This window comes from Lissotriton helveticus, chromosome 12, assembly GCF_964261635.1.
Source record: "Lissotriton helveticus chromosome 12, aLisHel1.1, whole genome shotgun sequence".
Taxonomy (NCBI): domain Eukaryota; kingdom Metazoa; phylum Chordata; class Amphibia; order Caudata; family Salamandridae; genus Lissotriton; species Lissotriton helveticus.
In genome coordinates, this window is record NC_136073.1 from 738,323,376 (window position 1) to 738,345,743 (window position 22,368).

The 22,368-nt window shown below is 46.5% G+C and overlaps 1 protein-coding gene across 1 annotated transcript in view; it reads left to right on the forward strand.

The window, feature by feature from the left end:
* The window catches only part of SF3B4 (splicing factor 3b subunit 4), a 56,818-nt gene that overhangs the window by 12,232 nt on the left and 22,218 nt on the right, over positions 1-22,368 (forward strand). The window contains exons 2-3 of the mRNA XM_078669044.1: positions 10,142-10,270; positions 21,567-22,112. Of these exons, the coding sequence (XP_078525170.1) occupies positions 10,142-10,270; positions 21,567-22,112 (675 nt within the window). The remainder of the gene's footprint in view (positions 1-10,141; positions 10,271-21,566; positions 22,113-22,368) is intronic.

Below are 22,368 nucleotides of genomic sequence, written 5' to 3' on the forward strand. Positions count from 1 at the left end.
TTAAGCTTATGCGCATGCGCATTGACCTTAAAAGTCACGGGCGCGTGCATGTCCGTCTTTGTTTACCCGCTCCGCCCCCTCCCGCCGTGTCGCCTTGCCTACTCTCTTCCACAGCCTCCCCCAGCTCCGCCCCCTCACTACTTGATTGCACGGCCGCTAGGCCGTGCCTCCCCTACTCTCCTCCCCCCTCCTCCTCTCCTCCCCTGCCTGCCTGCCGCTAGCCTTGCCTACTCTCTCTCGCACCCTCCCCCAGCTCCGCCCCCTCACTACTTGATTGCACGGCCGCTAGGCCGTGCCTCCCCTACTCTCCTCCCCCCTCCTCCTCTCCTCCCCTGCCTGCCTGCCGCTAGAAAGCATGGGATACTGTGCTGCCTTAACTATTTGCTATGGCCATGTTAAAATCAGAGCCAAGTCGTAAATATACATTTTTCCACACCACTGTTTTTTCGATAAAAACGTGATTATTCACAGTTTACGCTGCTAATCCGTGACCAAACAGACAATATGAAGCTCTGAGTCTATTCTCTTCCTAGCGTGCTGTGACTGCCTCCCCCGCTGTATCCCCTCACCCCCCCCCCCCCCCCTGCTGTATCCCCTCACCCCTGGTCTCTCCCCACGTCTCTCCGTTGCTCTCCCCTCTGCTGTCGCTCTCTCTCTCGCTCACTCCCCGGCTCTCTTCTTGCCTTGCTGCTGCTCTGCCTCTTTGTGTCTGATCCCAGGCTCACATGTCGGAGCTGGCAGCCCCCGCGGCTAGTTCCTATCTGTGCGACAGCATTTTTAATTTAACACAACCGCCTTTGATGTTTTCAAATATTTATAGCCAGCTTCAGAGCACTGCAGAAGTGTTTCCATTCAGATGGAACGGCTCGGCTCGCTCTCCTCGTGCAGGCCCTCTTAAACTCGGATCCCGCGGGATTTAGTTCACGCGAAATTCTCTCCGTGTCTCGTGCTTTTCTGTCTCTTTAACTTTTACTTTCCTTTCACAGCCTGTCATATGTTGTTGGACTCTCCCAGAAATAGCTAATGGATCGAAATATCAGAATATACAGAAAATCGAAAACTGCGACCAAGAAAAGCTCGTGCTGAGAAGTAAATCTTTAAATCTAAGAAGGACTTTGCGTGCTTTACAAGTGTTTACAGGGGAACAGCGTAGAACTGCACAGTTAATTTGATAGTACAAGCACATGCAATGGATGCACTTATTTCATATCTGTTTAATCCGTTCATTTTAATTCCTTTGGTCGCTTTAGTTCTAGTCATTATTTCTTTGCCTCTCCGATTGTGCTCTTCAATTACCCTCCACGCCCACAATTTATTTTTCTCATTCTCTGTAGTACTCTGCCAATTCTCACAATGTCTACCATTTTTCGAACCCCGCCTCCCCCCTCCCTCCCAGCCTCCACAGTTTCCGCTCTTCCAATATTCTGAATATTTCTGAATTGTTTCGTTTCTCTCCCTGTATGGAAGTGTGAAGTTTAGAAACTACCTGAAAACGTGGTTATTGAAGCAGGCTGTACACTCACCCTCAACCCCTCACTCACCCTCACTCTCACTCATCCTCACTCACCCTCAACCCCTCACCCTCACTCACCCTCAACCCCTCACCCTAACTCACCCTCACCCTCACTCACCCTCAACCCCTCACTCACCCTCTCACCCTCAACCCCTCAACATCAACCCCTCACCCTCACTCACCCTCACTCACCCTCACCCACCCTCACCCACCCTCACCCACCCTCACCCTCACCCTCACTCACCCTCACTCACCCTCACTCACCCTCACTCACCCTCACCCTCACTCACCCTCACTCACTCTCACCCTCACTCTCACTCACCCTCACTCACCCTCACTCACCCTCGCTCTCACTCACCCTCAACCACTCACCCTCACTCACCCTCAACCCCTCACTCACCCTCACTCACCCTCACTCACCCTCACCCACCCTCACCCTCACTCACCCTCACTCACCCTCAACCCCTCACCCTCAACCCCTCACCCTCACACAGTGCAATAGGTCTCGGAGCATTTGAGTTAGAGCTTTTAGAAATGTTTATGGCTTTTTTTTTTAATTCTTTAGCATTGGCTACAGGAAACAAAAATGCTAAAGATTTACACAAAAACCCATAAACAATTCTAAAAGCACTAACTCTAATGCTGCGAGACCTATTGCATTTCCAATGCTTGTCTATTATTTCCTTCCTCTCTTAGTGTCCCCTCTCTCTCCCCTCCTCCTTTCCCCCACCTTCGGTCTTTGTCCAGCTCCGTTCTATGACTCGGTTACAAAGGCACTAACCGTAAGGAGTGGAGGGGCAGATATTAGACACCACAAGACCGACAGGAGCCAGAGTCTTTTTAAACCGCTCCTGAGAGGTCAGTCAGTTCAGCGCTTGCTTTCGCAATTTTTAGCCTGCAGGCCTCACTCAGACTGAAATACCCGATAAGAACGACTTATTCCATAATTATTATGAGGTTGGTGAATTCAATCCCGTTCACCTGGGTTACAAGCGCACGTGCTATTCACAGTGCCATGAAATAGCAAAATACGTCATCACTATTAACTATACCTGTTGAAGTCGAGGGCGTTGCCTCCTTACCTGGGAAATATTCAACTTTATGTATTCATGTCTCTAGGAATTAGGACTGGGGGTGTGTGCTTCCCCCTAACACATGGGCCAGGATTTGCAAAGAAGTCACTTTTGTGACGCAGTGCAAGTCTGACCTGTGCACGAGCACCTGACCTTTATAAAGTATGGTAGATTGCCGCGCGGCTTTGCAGCACTTATCACTCGAGTGCCCATGCAACACCTTAGTAAACGTGGTCCTTCATTTTAGGAACTGACACAAAGCCATGCTATGACAGGCCTCAAAGGATTCCTTTGAAGTTTAGATGGCATAATTTGCGCATCAGGCTTTATGTGCAATAGGTGAGCTGTTTTTTGTTTATTGAGAATTTCCTTTCTGTTCTCTTTGTTTCTGGGAACACCACATTTAAAAAAATGCTTTGAAGATACTCAGTGCTAGTGTCTTCTAAGGAAGAAAGGTCACTACACTTGTGAGGAGACCAAGTGCCACCTTGAATTTGTTCTTTCATCTATTAAACATTTTTGGGCATCTTTCACAAAGATCTCATGTATCTTTGCGGCAATGGGTTTGGGGTAGCACGTCAGCGATTCAAGGTTTGGTTGCATTATCTAGTTGCTGGACAATATGTGTCAATATAATGCGGTTCAACTTCATTGTGCACGTAGAAATATCTCTTTTCATAAACCAATAAACATAGTTTATAAAATCTCTATGGGCATAAACCTTCAATTTGCAGAGATGTATGACAATTTGGCTGATGTTCTAGGAGTACCTGAACATTTTGTGCAACTTTCGGGATTTGCAAATGTATATTTCATAATTCTGGAAAATCCATGTGTTGTTTCACAATTTTTTAAATAATTTCTTTCCCATGGAAAACATTTTACTATGTGAAATATTATGAAATAGGGGTTTTCATGACCTCTTCCCACACTTTCCGTGCTGTCTACTCTTGTATTGTTTACACGAGGCATACATTGGAAGTGCAGAACATTGTGGTCAAAGTATTGCAAAGGTTTGCGGTTATACACAAAGTGTAGGCTTCATGGCTGTTCATTCTATATGCATTGCAGACATCTATGACATTCGGGTGAGACCACCTACTTCCCGTCTCTAGGGTGTCGCTTTCAACTGCAGAAAATCCTCAGATCTCGCACATTGTCTGCATTTATAGCTGCACATGTGAGTACCCACAGATCCTGACTTATCAGTCATTCTGATTTTACTTGCACAAGTGCCACATTTCCCTCACATGAGTTTTAGTTATGTGCAGAAAATCATTTGTGAAGTGAGTCATCTGTTTCCCAGGCATTCTGTGTCCCCATGTCTGTACAGCTGCAATGCCCTTAGTGTCCCAGTCAGGTCTTGATGGCTCAGTGGACTAACACAGCCACTGCAGGGATCTGTGTTTGATGTCATGATTACTGACTGGTACACGTCTGCAGGACCACTCAGTTCCATTGAGTTGGGAAACCATAAACATGTTTTATCTGTCAGGAGTACTGGGATATGTCTCTTTGTGAACATGTTCTCTGCAAATACACTGGTTATATTATTTTATCTAGCAGAAGACTCAAACTTTTTAGTTCTGCACACTATCACACAGTATATAATTGCCCAAAAAGCCTCAACACAGCAGGGCTGGCACTTACAAAAAGGTGAGAAAATGCAGCAGCCTAATGGTGATACCAAATATCAACAAAAGGCTCGTAAAATTGTGAATACTTGGCTTATTTTACATTTAAGTGGTGTTGTCTTGAGGGAAAATTGCATCTTGCCTGAAGCACTGATAAGCCTTTGGAGTTGTGTTCACTTGTTAATGACTTACATGGTAATGAGTTTCTGTGCACTTTAAATAATTTAAAATGAGGGATTACTGAACAAAAAACAATGAGCAACAAATTGATAATGTCTACTTTTTAGGTCTCGCCTGCAACTACTCATGCGTAGCATACACTCTTGCTTACGAGAAATATTGTATACAAGGACCTGCAGCGTGCCCATTGCTTATTTGCTGCCTTCTAATGGCCAGCATATGCTGGCTGAGCCTCCTATTCTTTCGGCTGAAGCATGGACCAATTGCTTCAGCTTGATTGCAGTCCTTCCGCTGATCGTGCTGTGATTGAGGACCACATTTTTCTTTTCTTCTTTGTCGTCCTTATTGAACCTCTTGCCATTGCCACACTTCAAAGAAGCACTTTTCTCCTTTGACAACAATCTGCTTTTATTGTAACAACAGCTATTATCTACTTTCAAATGTATTTTCTCTAAGATGTGGGTGCAATTGCTTTCTTTACATGTTAGGATTTTTTGCCAAATGCCCTATTTCTTTTTTTTCATGCTTGTGGAAATTAACTGTTTTGCTCAGAACCATAGGGGTGTTATGGTGGTACCTAACAAGCATTGGCTAAACCAATAGGTCTCAACTTTAGGATTATTGGTTCTGCCATTGCCTTTGTTCATGTTGTACAACATGGGCATTGCTGCTTTCGGCAATGAATTGTAGCCATGCTGTATAGCAATGTTGCTGCTGTGCAGCATGCCTAAAAATAATTTTAAAAGGATTATGATGCATCCAGCTCTAATGCACTTATTAAAAAAAAAATGTTTTACGCACACTGCAAAGCATCCGCGCTGCTGTACAACATTGCTACAAAACATTGCCAAAGCCAATAGCTTTCATAGGCGAGACCTATTGCCTATGCCAATGCTTGTTCTTTTTGCCATCTCACACAAAGCCACTTTATGGGGACCATACCTACAAAAATGTGTTACCAACAGGTTCCCTCAGTTGTTTCTTCTGGCATATGTAGCTGTGTAATGTGTTTGGACACCAGCCAGGGCAAAGATTTTCAAAGATTCAGGCGAAACAAAGTTTTGCTCTTGGATGTTTCCCTTCTATAGCAAAAGGCAAGTTTTAGGCTGTTTGTTGCATTCTTGCACCTTCTTGTAGAGGCATCTTCAGACAACTGCCTGGAGTCTATACTGTTGCACAGAATGAACACACCTAACCAGCATTCATTCTCATAAACAGCTAGACTAGTAAGGATTTCATGACATTAACCTGTAACCTGGCGTGACGCCACACATTTTTTGTTTCCGCAGACAATTTTATATAATCTTCAAATCTTAGATTTCCATAAATCTGTTATCCTTCTACATACATCCAAAATCCTTTGTACATAGACTGCATAAAATCCTAATGTCTCTGTCAAAAGGACAATTTAAATAGCTGTAGCTAGTTCTGCAAGACATTATAGTGCATTGCAGTTTTCAATACATGCTTAAAATAATAAATCCCATGTGGCACTCCTACAAAACAAATGATTTTACTCCAAATCAAATGTCACAAGACAACACACTCCAAGTAAGACAACTCTTTACCCATGGTCCTATTAATGCTCCAGTTTTTAGCTCCTTACAACACCAACAGGTACACCGGTATTAATCCAAACAATTCCAGGATTCTCAAATGTCTGACAATTTTCGGGTCAAACATTTTCACCAATTTTGTAAGTTAATTGTGCAAGCTAAATATTTATGCAAAATAATTAGAACATTGCCTACATTACTCCTACAAAATGTTGTTACCTCTTAACGTGATCAGGGCCATGTGAGTCTCAGTCATAACCATAAAGGCATATTCAGAATTTATGAATAATTACAGAAGCCAACAAGTAGTTAGTGAAATTCATAGTAATAAGGTATCATATATTGAAAAAGCAATAGGAATCAACATAAGGAAACTTCCAAAGCAAGTAACTAGCCAGAGATCAAAATTAACTCCGCAAGAGGACTAACATGGAATCGCTCAAATAGTTTGTATCAAGTCAAAGACAGACTAGCACAGAGTCCGCACAGGTCGGAAAGCAAGAAAAGTCGAAGGATAAACACAGATGTGGAGTCTGTCTTCACGAAAGTACGAAAAAAGTATAAGTATAAATCAGCAGGCATAATGACTTAGAGACTGCTCAGTTAGAAATGCAAAATAGATTTTGTACGTCTCCCAAAAAGGGCACATATAGGTTCCAAACAGTGAAAATGACACTCTCGACATGGTGACATCTGACATCATGAGCTGTACTGATCAAGTTACGAACACATAACTAGTAGGAAAAAAACGAAAGTATGATGCTTCAAATAAGACACATTAACGAACACCTATGTTTGTGCATCTTTATAATCAGGTGCAGATAGGAAATGAAGGAAATAACACATTTGTGCAACAAATTAAAACAATAGACAGTACTGCTACATAGAGTAGACTCGGGTATAGGGCCTTGAATTGTTACAAATACAGTACCTTTCTGCACATGACTTACTTCTCAAGGAACCAAAATGAATACATTTCAGCTCGCCAAATAATCAGTATCATGGAGTGAATTCTGTTTCGCTTATTTTCCGAAAGAGAAAGACACGGAAGAGAAACTTATGGTAGGAAGATCATTCATATAATTTTAATAAAGCCATTGCTTTCCGTCACTGTAAAACAAATGTCACTATAGGCGGACTTCAGCCTCGTCTTGTAAACTGAAGCCTAGTTATACTAACCAAAATAAATTTAATTGGAGCATTATTTTCTGTTTTCATTAAAAATGCCCTGACAAAGACCCTTGAATTTGTTGCAAATACACTAACATTCTGCACATGGCTTACTCTAAACACAAAACCATACAGTTTAGATTGACAAAAGGTACCATGAAATGAATTCTATTTTGTTAATTCTGGAATGTACAGGTACTACAGAGAAACATCTATGTAGAAAGCTCCTTCGTATAATTTTAAAAAGCACATTTCTTTCTGTCACTCTAAAATGAATGTCCGTGCATGTTAACTTCGGCCTACTTGTGTCAATTGAAGCCTGGTTATCCTAACCAAAACGCATTTAAATCAAGCATTATTTTCTTTAAAACGCACTGATTTCATAATTCCGGTAAAGGCATAAAAATGTAGACAAAGCTTTTCTTGACCCAGAAACTCATTCAGATTCACTATCTTGTGCCTGAGAACCTTCTGAATCTGTTTTAGCTGAAACCGCAAGAAACTTGTAAAAGGTTATAACAAACCTACTGGGAGGTATGCAGTATTAAAAAAATATCATTATACATTCAAACAAACGTACATAAATTCCTTAATTGTTAAAAGCGCATCTAAATAAGAAAATCTGTCAAGAATGGTAACTTTAATAGGTCTCGCTTTTTGGACATGTGCATCAGAATACATGTGCGGTCCAGCCAAATGACACTGGCTCCATTTGCTTTTATTTATTAGTTCCTAATCCAAGATGATTGATGCTGCTTGGATCAATGAATAAAAACAATGATATGCTATTAGTGCAAAAGCGTCAATTAAAAAACAAATGGAATGGGGCATCAGAGCGGGTGGAGGAGGGAGGTGAAAAGCAGCACAAAGACAGCTGGGTCAGGAAAAGCATAAGAGGAAGAGAACACTTTAGTGGTATTAAAGATGGTAGAGCTGGGGAGGTGCTTGGAGAGAAGCACGCATAGGAGACAGATCAACATGGAGCAGGAGTGGTTAGAGAAATGCAAGAGGAAGACTGTTGGAAAACACATGCTCTCATGGACTAGACAAGTAACCTGAGACGAGAATGCAGCCTGCCATCGCCGCTGTTGTTTAAACAAGACTTGCGGCCGCGAACAGTAGTTGTGCGCGCGCGAAAGTGGAACGCAAAAGTGAAACTGATCGCGATCCAGATGGCGCCTTGGACAGTGAAAGCAGGCGGGTGCGCGGTGCGTAACAGCAAGAGCTAGCCCATCAAAAGCATGGGGTAGCACTTTGAAAACCCCGCTTACTAAATGTCTCGCAGGGCAGCGCATGCGCTGGCTCCGGCGAGACCTAAAAATGGAGGAAGTCACAGTTGAATCAGAAGCATGAGAACCGGATGGGATGGGTTTGGAGCGGATGGGATGGGATTGGAGCCGGGGATGGGATTGGGGCAGATGGGATTGGGGCGGATGGAATTTGAGCGGGGTGGATGGGATTGGTGCGGGCAGACGGGATTGGAGCAGATGGGATGGGATTGGGGCGGATGAGATGGGATTGGGGCGGATGAGATGGGATTGGGGCGGATGGGATGGGAGTGGGGCGGATGGGATGGGATTGGGGCGGATGGGATGGGATTGGGGCGGATGGGATTGGAGAGGAGCGGATTGAATGGGATTGGGGCATATGGGATGGATTGGGGCGTATGGGATGGGACGGGATGGGGCGTATGGGACGGGATTGGGGCGGATGGGATAGTAGCTGGGCGGATGGGATGGGATTGGAGGGGATGGGATGGACGGGATTGGAGCGGAGCGAGGTTGGGGCAAATGGGATTGGAGTGGGCGGATGGGATGAATGGAATTAGGGCAGATGGGATTGGAGCGGATGGATGGGATTGGAGCAGGGCGGGATTGGAGTGGTCGGATAGGATGGGATTGGGGTGAGGCGGGCGGATGGGATTGGAGTGGGGGGATGGGGATGAACTGGGGCGGATGGGATGGGATTGGAGCGGACAGATGGGATGGGATTGGGGCAGATGAAATGGGATTGGAGCGGGGGATGGGATTGGATTGGAGCAGGCGGATGTGATTGGATTGGAGCGGGCGGATGGGGTGGGAATGGTGCGGATGGGATGGGGGAGGATGTTTCGGTTGATGTGACCATATTTATATAGGGCAGAATTTGGATCTCCAGAAGATAAACATTAATGAAGCAATAAGAAGCTGCAATTTCTACTATAGAGTATCTGTTAAGAGTCCATTCTGGCTAAACCTTTTTCTTCATTTTTCATTTATTTGGTAAGACGTTTAATTTCCATAGGTTCCAGACTTTCACTTGCTTTAGGAAGTGAGCATAATTAGTGTCAACAAAAATCATACATATACGAGTCCTTGGAAGCAGCAAGATGTGGCACAGTGTAGTGTTACACATGAGATCACTAGTAAGCTAGGAGACTATAGGTTCAAAATAGATGACCTGTCGTGCCGTTATGGCTATTTGGGAAAGTCCACCCTCTCTAGATTGGGAAGGACATTGGTTGGATATCTATAAACAAAATATAGTAATCTAGGTGTTAAAATCTCTGATTAGGAATGCTAGATAATGTGAGTAGGAAGCTTGATAATAATTTGTAGTTGTACTTGAGTGAACACCAAACCTGTACAATGTACCCTCCTAATGTTGCATCTTCTAGACCCAGTTTATTTGCTGAAAGCCCCCATCCAGAAGTGGTTGAATGGCTGCTATGCTGTCAGCTGCATAACCTGTTAAGATTTCCCTGCGCATCAGATCTCTTGCATGTCAAAACAACATGTTTAGAAATAAGGTAATAAAGTACTGCATTTCATTGGACCTTTAATTTTAGAATTAGTACTAACTAATCCGTTGATGTAATCTACTTTTCAAGATAAACAAAATGCCACTTCACATTACCGAGCAGTCATTAAATCTTCTGAATAATTATGCACTTGTCCGAAGCATAATTGTTTTGTACCAAACAGTTCAACTGACTACTGTCAAGCTCACCCAATGTTGTATTAATTATATTTCCAGATGCAACAGTGTACGTTGGTGGCCTCGATGAGAAAGTGAGCGAGCCGCTGTTATGGGAGCTGTTTCTTCAAGCAGGACCAGTGGTCAATACACACATGCCCAAGGACAGGGTTACAGGCCAACATCAAGGTGAGCTTTTAGGAACTGGAATTAGGAAGTCATGTTTGAACAATACATATTTATGTTGCACATAATTGTATTTTAATCATTGTTGATTTGCATTGTGTTAAGTCAGATGTGAAGTGAATAGGAATATTTCCAGTACTGTGTGCCGCGCGGAGTCGTATCAAGTTCTGCAATATGCTGATCTCCTTCCCTTTTGATTCCTGATGAAGGGCAAGATGATTTTGTTTTATTTGGTTCTTCTTGCATACAAATGGGGCCACTTATGCTGTGAATCAAGAGGTGCATTAGCAGCTAGTAATCCAAGGGAGATGGTAAGATCTTTAAATGGCAGTATGCAGGACTGAAAACATTGTATCCATATGTAACTTTTGACAGTGTTGTGGGGATTAACTTTTGAAAAGACATGAATTTCTTCTAGAACTCTTCTTCATTTATCTACCTCAAAAGTTTCTCAGCGCCTTCAATCCCTCCTCCACTCACCCACCAGCACAGCCACCTGTTGCCCGTGGCTAGGATCGCACGATATTGCATACTTGGCTTGAGCAAAACTCAAAGAAACCCAGCAAAACTCAAAAATAGACCTTTCTACCGACATGGTATGATTGACCTCAGTAGGAATGCAGCTGGCAGTGTTTAACACTAAAATAAATACTTATCTTAAGTATGCCAGCCAATCAAAATGCACAGACTTCGCTAAACAATTTATTATATTTTTTGTTGCAGATTAACAAGGTATCAAAGCAAAACCCCAGTTTAAGTTAAATTGGGTTGACAGTTTACAATATTGCACACATTCTCAATGAGGTAATTCTCCAATTTTTAGGAAAATGAATACGATCTGAGTCTATAATGCAATTATATCAATTGAACTTAAACAATTAGTCTCTGAGCTCTTTCTTGAAATAAATGTATAATATTGTAGCATTATAAATCCTCTATCCGATTTACCTTAAATTGTCTCTTGCCATTGTGGGTTTAGGGATATTACCCACATTAAGGTAAAACAGTCTCTCTTGGACAATAGCCCATTTTTGGGCTGCATAGTCTCTGGGTTTCTACCTCTTCATACTTCTTTGACATACAAAGCAAAACCCACAGGTTTACTTACTGCAATTCTTTATCAATGCTCACAAAGTGCTAAATGCTCAATGTAGGCATTTTTAGGTTTTGCCTACCAACAGCGCATGCACTGTTGTCGCTGCAAGGGCTAATGTTTACTTAAAAGGGCTTGGAGCCCGCCGATTACTTAGCATGCATTGGCATTATTGTCACACTTTTTTCTGCCTTCTAATTTGCCAGCGTGTGCCAGGCGCCACTTCCTCTTCTTTTTGTAGAGCATGGACCCAACGCAGATTGATTCATCTTAATTGGTTTTCATCCTCTGCCCGTGGTGTGATTGAGGTGCTGTTTCTTCTCCGCCTCCCTCCCACCTAGTCTCCGTTTTGCTTCTTGCCCCTCACTCCCACCCAGCCTCCGCTTTGCTTCTTGCCCCTCACACCCAGCCAGCGTCCGCTTTGCTTCTTGCCCCTCCCTCCCACCCAGTGTCCGCTTTTCTTCTTGCCCCTCCCTCCCACCCAGTCTCCGCTTTGCTTCTTGCCCCTCCCACCCAGTCTCTGCTTTGCTTCTTGCCCATACCACTCCATACCACACAATTCCACACCATGCCACACAATTCCACGCCATGCCACACAGCTTCCCTCCCCACAATATCACACCACACAATTTCAGGCCACTCTAAGCCATACATTTCCACTCCATGACACTCGATTCCTCGCCACACAATTCCACTCCACAGGGCACAATTCCATGCTACACAATTCAACACCGAGCCACACTGCCACTCCATTCACGCACCACAACACTCAGATAAAGCCAGTAGAAATCACATAGGAGAAACTGATTGGCTTTGCCAGTGCCCATTTAATACACTGTGTTTAAAATCTTTTAAAAACAAAAAGGCTTTTGAAAAAGTCATGGTGTGTCTTAATGAAGCATTTATTATTCACCAATGGCTGCTACTCCCCGCTAAAGCTGTACGTAACTTTGCATATTGCACCATTTGCAAAATAAGTATCTCGTGTGGAAAGCTTCAGTCTGTTACAGGTCAGACTGCAGCTGGTATATTTGGTTGGTTACTACATGCTCCTCCTTATACATCAAAAACTCTTTGTAAACAATCGTTGCATGTTCTCAGTCAAGTTGTTTATAGCTTAGAGACCCCTTTTTAGTTAACCAATTTCTGATGCATGTAGCAGGAGTTGATATTGATCAATTTGATATCATGGATGTGTAGTGCTTTCATTGTAAGCTTTGTTGGCTAGGAAGTGCAGTCAGGTCAGTTAGGTGCATATAGGTTCACAGAAACAAACATCTAATTACTGTCCAATCTTGTTTTCATTTTTGGATGAGTTGGGGTATTGCTTTTCCATTTTGGCAACATGCAAAAGTAATCCACATTTAAAAAACTTGATCATTGGTTCTCCGATCACCAGACGCACATTATAAATAGAAGGAGCTTTGCTTTTAAGTTTAATGTTTCAGATGGCTCCACCTTTTATTTCTCAGAATGTACAGACGTTGTGTTATTCTGGTCATAAGTCCCCATTGCAAAACGCATGATTACATATACCAAGTCAGTGTTCTCAGTCCCCATTCGAAGGGCGCAGAGGTTTCAGGACTACATGGCCTCAACCAAGCCTGTAAGGATGGTTTGGCTCTTGTGTATGTCCTATGATGACTTCACAAACTGGGCCCAGTACTCCCTTTCTGTACTTGACTATTAAGGTGGCGAGGGAGAGCAGTCCAAGGCTTCTCAGGGAGGTCGTGTGGGGGGGAAAAAGTATTTGCTCAAGCAGTTAAACCGATATAGCAACCCTGTCCTGCCCAGTGCTCCTCTTAACATGAGAAGTTGTTTAATGTCACAGCAAAACTAAATGCTGCACACAGTAGTGAGGCATGAGTGCCTCTGTCAGAGTGGGCCGGCACCAGTTAGACTCCTGAACAGGTCTGCTTTATGGTACGCCACACTGCAGGACCACAACTGGGGTTCTCCTACTGTAGTCTCCCCTCATTCAGGGCCAGGGATGTTTTTCGCTTTGTGGGCAGTCGGGCTTCTGAGCTGTTAGCAGAGGCACAGCTTCTCCAGCAAACTGTGCAGACTTCAGGATATGTCCCCTCATTTATGGGATTGCAGTCACGAGATCTGGATCACAGCAGCCCTTGCAGTACTGTTCTCTGGATCTGCATCCTTAGCAAAGAAGGACTTGGAATTGGAACAAGGTAGGATTGTTTCTGTCCTGTGTTTATGCTCATCTTCCAGACAAGGCGTGCTTATCCTCTTTCTAAAGTCATAGAACCTATATGAGGTGGATTGCCTTTCAAATTGAATTTTCTGGCTGCATTGCAGACACACTTTTGTGTAAGATGATGGTCCTATCTGCAGATTTTGATGCTGCTGCCTTGAAGTAGTAGTATTGACACACCTGAGCTGTTACTGCTAAGGTCCGGGGGTCACATTAAAGTGGAAGTTACATGAGTGATGCCAGTAGCCCACATGCCACTTGAGAGAGAACAGTTTTCCCCAGGTCTAACAAGTCCTAAGAATCTGTATGCCGCCACGTCTGCTTCATACTAACTATACAGGACGTGAACAGCAGTACCATGTCTACAAAGAGGTGCATCCCTATTTTTAATGCAGGAAATGTTCAGTCCCTCCAACCACACAGCATAAAATAAAATAAAATTATTATCAAATGTTCATCATTCTGTCAGTAAGCTCTCTAATAGTCCATCATGTTCCCCAAAGGTTTTTTCAGTCTTTACTTTGTGTAATTTAGTCTGAAGATCAAATAACCAGCAGTTGTCACTTCTCATCAACTAGCTGAGGAAATGTATGGAAGTAAAAGTAAAGAAAGCCCTGGGAAGGTTAGGTTGTTTTTTCAGATCACTCCAGCTCGTCAAGTTGGCACCATTGTCTTGGATAAGCTTTTGGTATTCTGTATCGTAGCCCTGAAGATGAGGGATTGAATTGGCTCACCCAGTTAAGCCCTTATGATTTATTCATTTTCTGCATTCAAATTCACCAGTGGCTGTCTGATTCTTACTTGGGTATGTTGTCTAATTCATTTTTTATAACACTAGGTGCCCCCCTATGGTTACCTCAAATCTTAGGTGGGGTGATAGGAAAGGTGGAAAATGGGCAATATAGATAGAGGGATGAAGGAATCTTGTTGCTCCAGTGGTATTCATTTTAAGCATGTACAACAGTGACACATGTACAAAAAGATATTCGAACGGGCCTGTCAGAGTAGAATGGGATGGATTTTATGGTGGACTAGTGGGAGTTGGGGTGAAGTAATATCATGGTTGTCTTAGCTGCTGGATAATTAAGTTTAATAACTTTTCTTACGATCATACACATAGCAAATAGACTGATAATTAACAGCAATTATTGGTTTGCAGCAGTGGGCACAAACAATAATATCATGCAATTTTACAAGAAATAAGAGTTCGCTTGAACGTTAATGATTAATACAGTGCACATTAAAAAACAAGCATTTACAATGCAATGGTCTCGGCATTATTAAAGGTAGAGCTATTGGCATTGCTCATGACATTTTTTTTTCATTTTTTTTTTAAACATAAATAAATGGTATTGTCATTTACAATGGCAATAGGTGAGCATTAGAGAGTAGTAGAGAGTATTTGCGGACACAGAGCCACACACACACACAGAGCCGCGCACACACACAGACAGCCACACACACACACACACACACAGACATAGAGCCACGCACACACACACAGACATAGCCAAGCAGACACACACAGGCAGAGCCACGCACACACACAGGCAGAGCCACGCACACACACAGGCAGAGCCACGCACACACACAGGCAGAGCCACGCACACACACAGACAGAGCCACGCACACACACAGACAGAGCCACGCACACACACAGACAGACATTATCCCTCTTTCAGCTGATTGAACCCTCGCTAACAGCAGAGCAATCCCTCCCTTTGTGCGACAACAGAATTATCCCTCTTTCAGCCGATTGAACCCTCGCTAACAGCAGAGCTATCCCTCCCTTTGTGCGACAACAGAGTTATCCCTTCTTCAGCTGATGAGGCTCTCACTCAATGCAGAGAGCACAGCTGTCCCTCGCTGGTAGAGCCTTTGTCCACTCTAGAGAGCAGATCTATCTCTACTTTAAGAATGGCCCCGGAGTTATCCCTCCTTCAGCTGATTGAACCCTCGCTCACCGCAGGAAGCAGAGCTACCCCTCCCTTGTGAATGACACGCCTCTTCTTTACCTGGCGTAACCCTAGCCCGAGAGTAGAGCTATCCCTCCCTTGTGAAAAACATGCCTCTTCTTCACGGTCACCTGACTTAACCCTAGCCCGGGTCCCAGAGAGCACAGCGAGCCCTCCCTTTTTAGACGACAGGCATCACGTTTCCAGGTGACGGAACCCTCGCTCCCTGCAGACAGCAGAGCTATCCCTCGCCTGGCCACAGACAGCAGAACTATGTCTTGCTCCGCTGATGTACCCCTAGGGAGGCACATTCATGTCCCCAGGAACTGAGGACACAGGGAGGCACAGGTACCGAGGACAGGTGGGGACACAGATACAGAGGACACAGGAAGACACAGGGTACAGAGGACAGGGAAAACACAGGGTTCTGTGGACACAGGGAGGCACAGGTACTGAGGACAGGTGGGGACACAGATACAGAGGGCACAGGAAGACACAGGGTACAGAGGACAGAGGAAAACGCAGGGTTCTGTGGGCACAGGGGAGACACAGGTATAAGGACCCAGGAAGACAGATACAGAGGACACACAATAGCACGGGTACGGATGACACAGGCAGACACAGGTACTGAGGACACAGCAAGACACAGGCACAGCAGACACAGGTACTGAGCATACAGGAAGACAGGTACCGAGGACACAGGAAGACACGGGTACTGAGGACATAGCAAGATACAGGTACTGATGACACAGCGAGACACAGGTACTGATGACACAGGAACTGAGGAAACAGAAAGACACAGGTACTGAGGACACAGAGAGACACAGGTACTGAAGACATGTGGAGACATATGTACTGAGGACACAGAGAAACACCGGTACTGAGGACTCAGGAAGACACGGGTACTGAGGACACAGGGAAACACAGGTACTGAAAACACGTGGAGACACGTACTGAGGACAAAGCAATACATAGGTATTGATGACACAGGAAGACATGGGTACTGAGGACACAGGGAGACACGGGTACTGAGGACACGGGGAGACACGGGTACTGAGGACACAGGAAGACACGGGTACTGAGGACACAGGGATACATGGGTACTGAGGACACAGGGAGACACGGGTACTGAGGACACAGGGAGACACAGGTACTGAGGACACAGGGAGACACGGGTACTGAGAACACAGGAAGACACGGGTACTGAGGACACAGGAAGACCTGGGTACTGAGAACACAGGGAGACACGGGTACTGATGACACAGGGAGACACGGGTACTGAGGACACTGGAAGACACGGATACTGATGACACAGGGAGACACGGGTACTGATGACACAGGGAGACACGGGTACTGAAGACACAGGAAGACACGGATACTGAGGACACAGGAAGACACGGGTACTGATGACACAGGGAGACACGGGTACTGAGGACACAGGGAGACAAGGGTACTGAGGACACAGGGATACACAGGTACTGAGGACACAGGGAGACACGGGTACTAATGACAGAGGGAGACACGGGTACTGAGGACACAGGGAGACACGGGTACTGAGGACACAGGAAGACCTGGGTACTGAGAACACAGGGAGACACGGGTACTGATGACACAGGGAGACACGGGTACTGAGGACACAGGAAGACACGGATACTGAGGACACAGGAAGACACGGGTACTGATGACACAGGGAGACACGGGTACTGAGGACACAGGGAGACACGGGTACTGATGACACAGGGAGACACGGGTACTGATGACACAGGGAGACACGGGTACTGAGGACACAGGGAGACACGGGTACTGAGGACACAGGAAGACACGGGTACTGATGACAAAGGGAGACACGGGTACTGAGGACACAGGGAGACACGGGTACTGAGGACACAGGGAGACACGGGTACTGAGGACACAGGGAGACACGGGTACTGAGGACACAGGGAGACACGGGTACTGAGGACACAGGGAGACACGGGTACTGAGGACACAGGGAGACACGGGTACTGAGGACACAGGAAGACACGGGTACCTAGAATACAGGGAGACACATGCGCTGAAGACATAGGAAGCCGCGGGTACCAAGCATGGCGGGGCCGAGGCGCACACACGGAGTTATATCGGTTGGTTAAAACCAGGCTGAAGGACACAGGGACAGCAGAGTCTAGAGCTAAAGAAATGGGGCATAACCGGAACGTGTATATCCCAAGTACTGAGAGAGGGAATCACGAAGCCCTGGTGGCACCAGGCTCATAAGACCCTGCGCCAGGAAGAGCACTTCCAGACAAGACTCCGAACCGAGCCATGCGCTGCTCTGCCGAGTGGAAGGGCTCACCTGTACACATAACACAAACATCCATACACACTTGCTCACACGCAGCCACGTGGGTCAGTGGAAGGGCACAAACCCCTTCACCTGTCCAAGTCATCGCGTGCACAGCTGACGGGGGCGAGGTGGGGGCTTCAGACCTGAAGCCTCCTGCAGGAATGACCGCACTGACACAACTCAGGACACTATTCCCACACACGAGTGAGGACCGAAGGTCATAGGATTAACCCTCACCCCTTTGAAACCGTAGGGGCACCCTGATCCTACAATTGTGCCGCAGATGGAGAGTGAAGACCCACTGCCCACGGGTCACCTCTGCCAGAATCACCCCAGCCATCAGTCTGCACTTAAGCACCTCGAGGCCAAGGAGCAGGTGAACGCAGCGCTTTACAAGTTCACATAGCATGCCAGCTGCCAACATCTGCTGCTTGCCTCAGGTGCCGCCCCTGCACCCCAGGGTTTACCGGCTAACCTGCTGACTTTGGGACCCGGGCTGCCGTCCTGGTCTTGGCACCTGGACTGAGATGTGTGATTCTAGGCTGATCACTTAATATGGAACTGTGCAGTTCTCACTGGTAGGTTCCCACTTGATATACACAACTTTGTGTCACATCCCAATCAATGTACAGTGCCACGTTAGCTGGGTTAGTGCCATATGATTGACAATACTTGCTTACCAACCCCGCTCGCCACTCTCCCAGGGGCCGGGCAGGTTCCCAGCCCTTCTATGTGTCCATCTACTAAGTGCACTGACTGTAGAGAGACAGACCATGGGCTGCCTACTGTCCTGGGACGTACCCATACTTCTAAACCGTGACAGTTTGCCATGTACCCCACAGCCTGCTTGTCACACCCCTGTGTGTGTGTGTGTGCTCCACCTATTCCATGCCTGGGCTGAGACAGATCTCTGCTTCTGTACTCTGCACAGAGCTGAACCATAGTCAGCGCAGGAACTGGTACCTATAGAGCTTAGAAACAGCAAAAAACAGGATATCAAGCGCTATTTAAAAACATGTTATTGTTATTAATTGCCTGAAGCGTTCCTGTGCAGCTAGGCACAGGCACCGCAGAGAGGGCAGCTGGCTGGAACCTTAGTGTTGTTTCTGGAGGAGTGAGAGGGTGCAGTACCCAGGGCACAATGACGGGGGGAGGGGTGGGACTTATCAACAAAGATCGGTGCTTAAATACAGAAAACACAAGAGACGAACCTGTCACCATCCAGCCTTTACTCTCAATAGACCTTACTGACATATCTGTAAGAGTGATGATCTTTTTGCAGACTTAGTATCCTCAAAAAAAGAGGGTGACACAGACACTCACCACACCAAGAGGAGTTGACGAGTATCACTAGCTCTTTCTACACCCTAGCACGACCACAGCATCCATCGATAGCTGGCAAGCCCCTCCCAGCAATGCCCTCTTCACATTCGCTGCACAGTTCTCCCCTGTCACCCTCCAAGGGTAGCCTCCCTCTTCTCACTCCTCCATGGGATGCCATACGTCACGACTCGCGATCCCTCGCCCCTCTCAACAGGATGCCCACTTCCCCTCACCCCTCTGTGTGTGGCAGGACGTTTCTCTCACCATTTCCCTGATGCCCTCGCCTCCACTCTCCAGAAGATGCTCGCTCCCTCCGACCCACACCACGATAGTGTGCCCTGCCCGGCCGCATACCTTGAAGACATCCCCGTAGGTGCCGCTGCCCACCCTCTGGAATAGCTCGTAGTCCGGCAGGGGGTCCTGCAGGGACACGTCCCGCAGCTGCAGCAAAGGGGGCCCCGGGGGCCACTCATGGCCCGAGAGCCGCTGGTTCCGTTTCCTCTGGGCCGCTGTCACAGAGCAGCAGGAAGAACAACACAGGGAGGCCGGGGGAGCCGAGATTTGGGAGGCGGGGACCACGAGGCCTGGCCCCCGGGGCCAAGCTTCGGCCCACAGCACAGCCCCAGCACGCCCACTGTGCCGCCCTGCCCGGTCCCAGCAGCTAAGCCAGCCCCGTACACCTGCCCAGGCCCGGTACAGAGCACTACCCCTGGCAACGGCAGGCCGAGACAGGATCTCCAGGCTGTGGCAGAGTCAACTGCTGTTAGAACGCTGGAGTACTCGGCTGCGCATCTTGCCAATGACAGTGCAAGGAATAAAACACGTCAGCCTAAAATGCATGAACACATACAATCTTCACTCATCACTTGCTCACGGAACGAGTTATGTTATCCTTGTGGAAAAGGGGATGTTTGTGTGAATTCTCCGAGCCTAGATATTTAGATTAAACATGAACAGCAGCCCTGGGTACACTTGATCATCATGTTGTTTACATCCAACAAGCAAGGGCATCACTCCCCTGCAGGGCCAACAACTAGCTACAAACAGAGCTAGTTAGAATCCATCCAGCACCACCTGCTGTTACAGATGCAGGCGATTCTTTGAGCAGAAAACACAAAGGCCCAGCGGGAGCAACGGCAGACTGCAGCCGCACCGCCCCCCTCCAGCAGCAGCGCGGTTCTGTCTCTCTCCTAGCCTCCCGCCCCTCTCACCTGGCAGAAATGCTTGCAGTATGACACCGTGGCTGCCTCGCACGCTGCTTGCTCCCGCAGCCGGGTCTCCAAGCCTCGTAGGGTTTTCCGTAGATGCTGCACCAACTCTGGTGGCATCCTCCTCTTGTTGTTGTCTTTGGCTCCCAGATCCGGTTCGCCCTCCCCGTCCGCCATCTTCCCTCTCCCAAACAGCGCGTAGGCAAGCACGTCATGCGGCAAACAAGCGCCCCTCTTGATAGTGTGTCTACTAGAGGAAATGCATCTGAAAGTAGCATAGAACACCAAATGGAAGAACACGCGTGACACGGACAACAAGTCCGAACATCGGAGCTGGTTCTCACAACATCAAAGGGGGCGGGATACAAAAACACGGACAACGGGAGGGGGGCGGGATACAACGGGAACAAAAAGACACGGACGGCGGGAAAAAAGACGGCGAGAACGAGGAAAGAGCAGCCTACCTCAACTTTACCAGCAGGAAAATGGCGGCTTCAAGCTTCAGATATTTTTCGGATTTGGGGGCGTGGTTTTGCTGTCCTGAGTGACGGACTACGTCATGAGCTAAAGAACAGCAAAAATGACGCCCCCAAATCCGAAAAAGACGGAGCCTATTCAGAGGGATGGCTCTCTCCTCCAATGGCTGGCCTCTGTTTAGGGAGAGAGCCAAAATTAGAGGCGGGATAAAGAGCCCCTCTAAGAAACATAAGATCTCTCTACTTCCGGTTCTGCCGAACCGGATAGTACCGAGACCTAAAAAGATTTTGACATCAGACAGATTAGCTTGCTCTGTTTCAAGCCTGTCTTGCTTGTTATGATTTCATCAGTGCTAGCATAAGATTACCAAATTTGGTTTTTGATCTTGAAGTTTAAGTGCTCAATAGCCTGTGTATGTTCTACCATGGTTATAATCCTACCAGCAGCAGTTTGTGCACCAGCATGACGAAGTTGGCTTGTCCTTCTTGTAAAACGGTCCCCACGTCTTACCTCGGTTTTCTCTCCTGGGCCCTGGGGTCTAGTACCAACGTGTTTTCCTGCTTCTCTCCCTTTGACTGCAATGTACATGTTGCTGTAGTTAATTGTTGTTGGTTTTGGATGAGGGTGTAACTTACACACTGCTATATTTGTAAAATTATTATTTTTTTAAAACGCTAATCTAGGTAATTTTATGTCACTCCTGATTCATAGGTTATGGATTTGTGGAATTCCTTAGTGAAGAAGATGCAGACTATGCTATTAAAATTATGAACATGATAAAGCTCTATGGCAAACCAATTCGGGTAAACAAGGCCTCAGCGCACAACAAGAATTTGGACGTTGGGGCCAACATCTTCATTGGCAACCTAGACCCTGAGATCGATGAGAAGCTGTTATACGACACATTCAGCGCCTTCGGTGTCATTCTGCAGACCCCCAAAATCATGAGGGACCCGGACACTGGCAACTCCAAGGGCTATGCCTTCATAAACTTTGCAAGTTTTGACGCCTCCGATGCTGCCATCGAGGCTATGAATGGACAGTACCTCTGCAACAGGCCCATCACAGTGTCCTACGCCTTCAAAAAGGATTCCAAGGGAGAGCGGCATGGCTCAGCTGCAGAGCGATTGCTGGCAGCACAGAATCCTCTTTCGCAGGCAGACCGTCCTCATCAGCTGTTCGCAGATGCCCCTCCTCCCCCCTCTGCACCAACACCCATTGTTTCATCCTTGGGACAGGGCACTGTCACTCCAGTGGGTAAGTAGATTACATTTATAGTTGAATCACTACTTGAGTGACAAATGTCAAATGAAGTCCTATTGTATGTCTGATTTGTCATGTTCTTTGAAGGTCTGTATGCCTGACTCCCATCCCATTTCTCTTCCACAGTCCCTCTTGTGCTCTCTTTGAAGAGTAGGATGTGTGAAGTAAGGCACCATTTGCCTGCTTGGCAAAACTTACTCAGCAGTGAAGCGCAGACTTTGCATGTTCCCCTTTTGTAAAAGGCATTCAC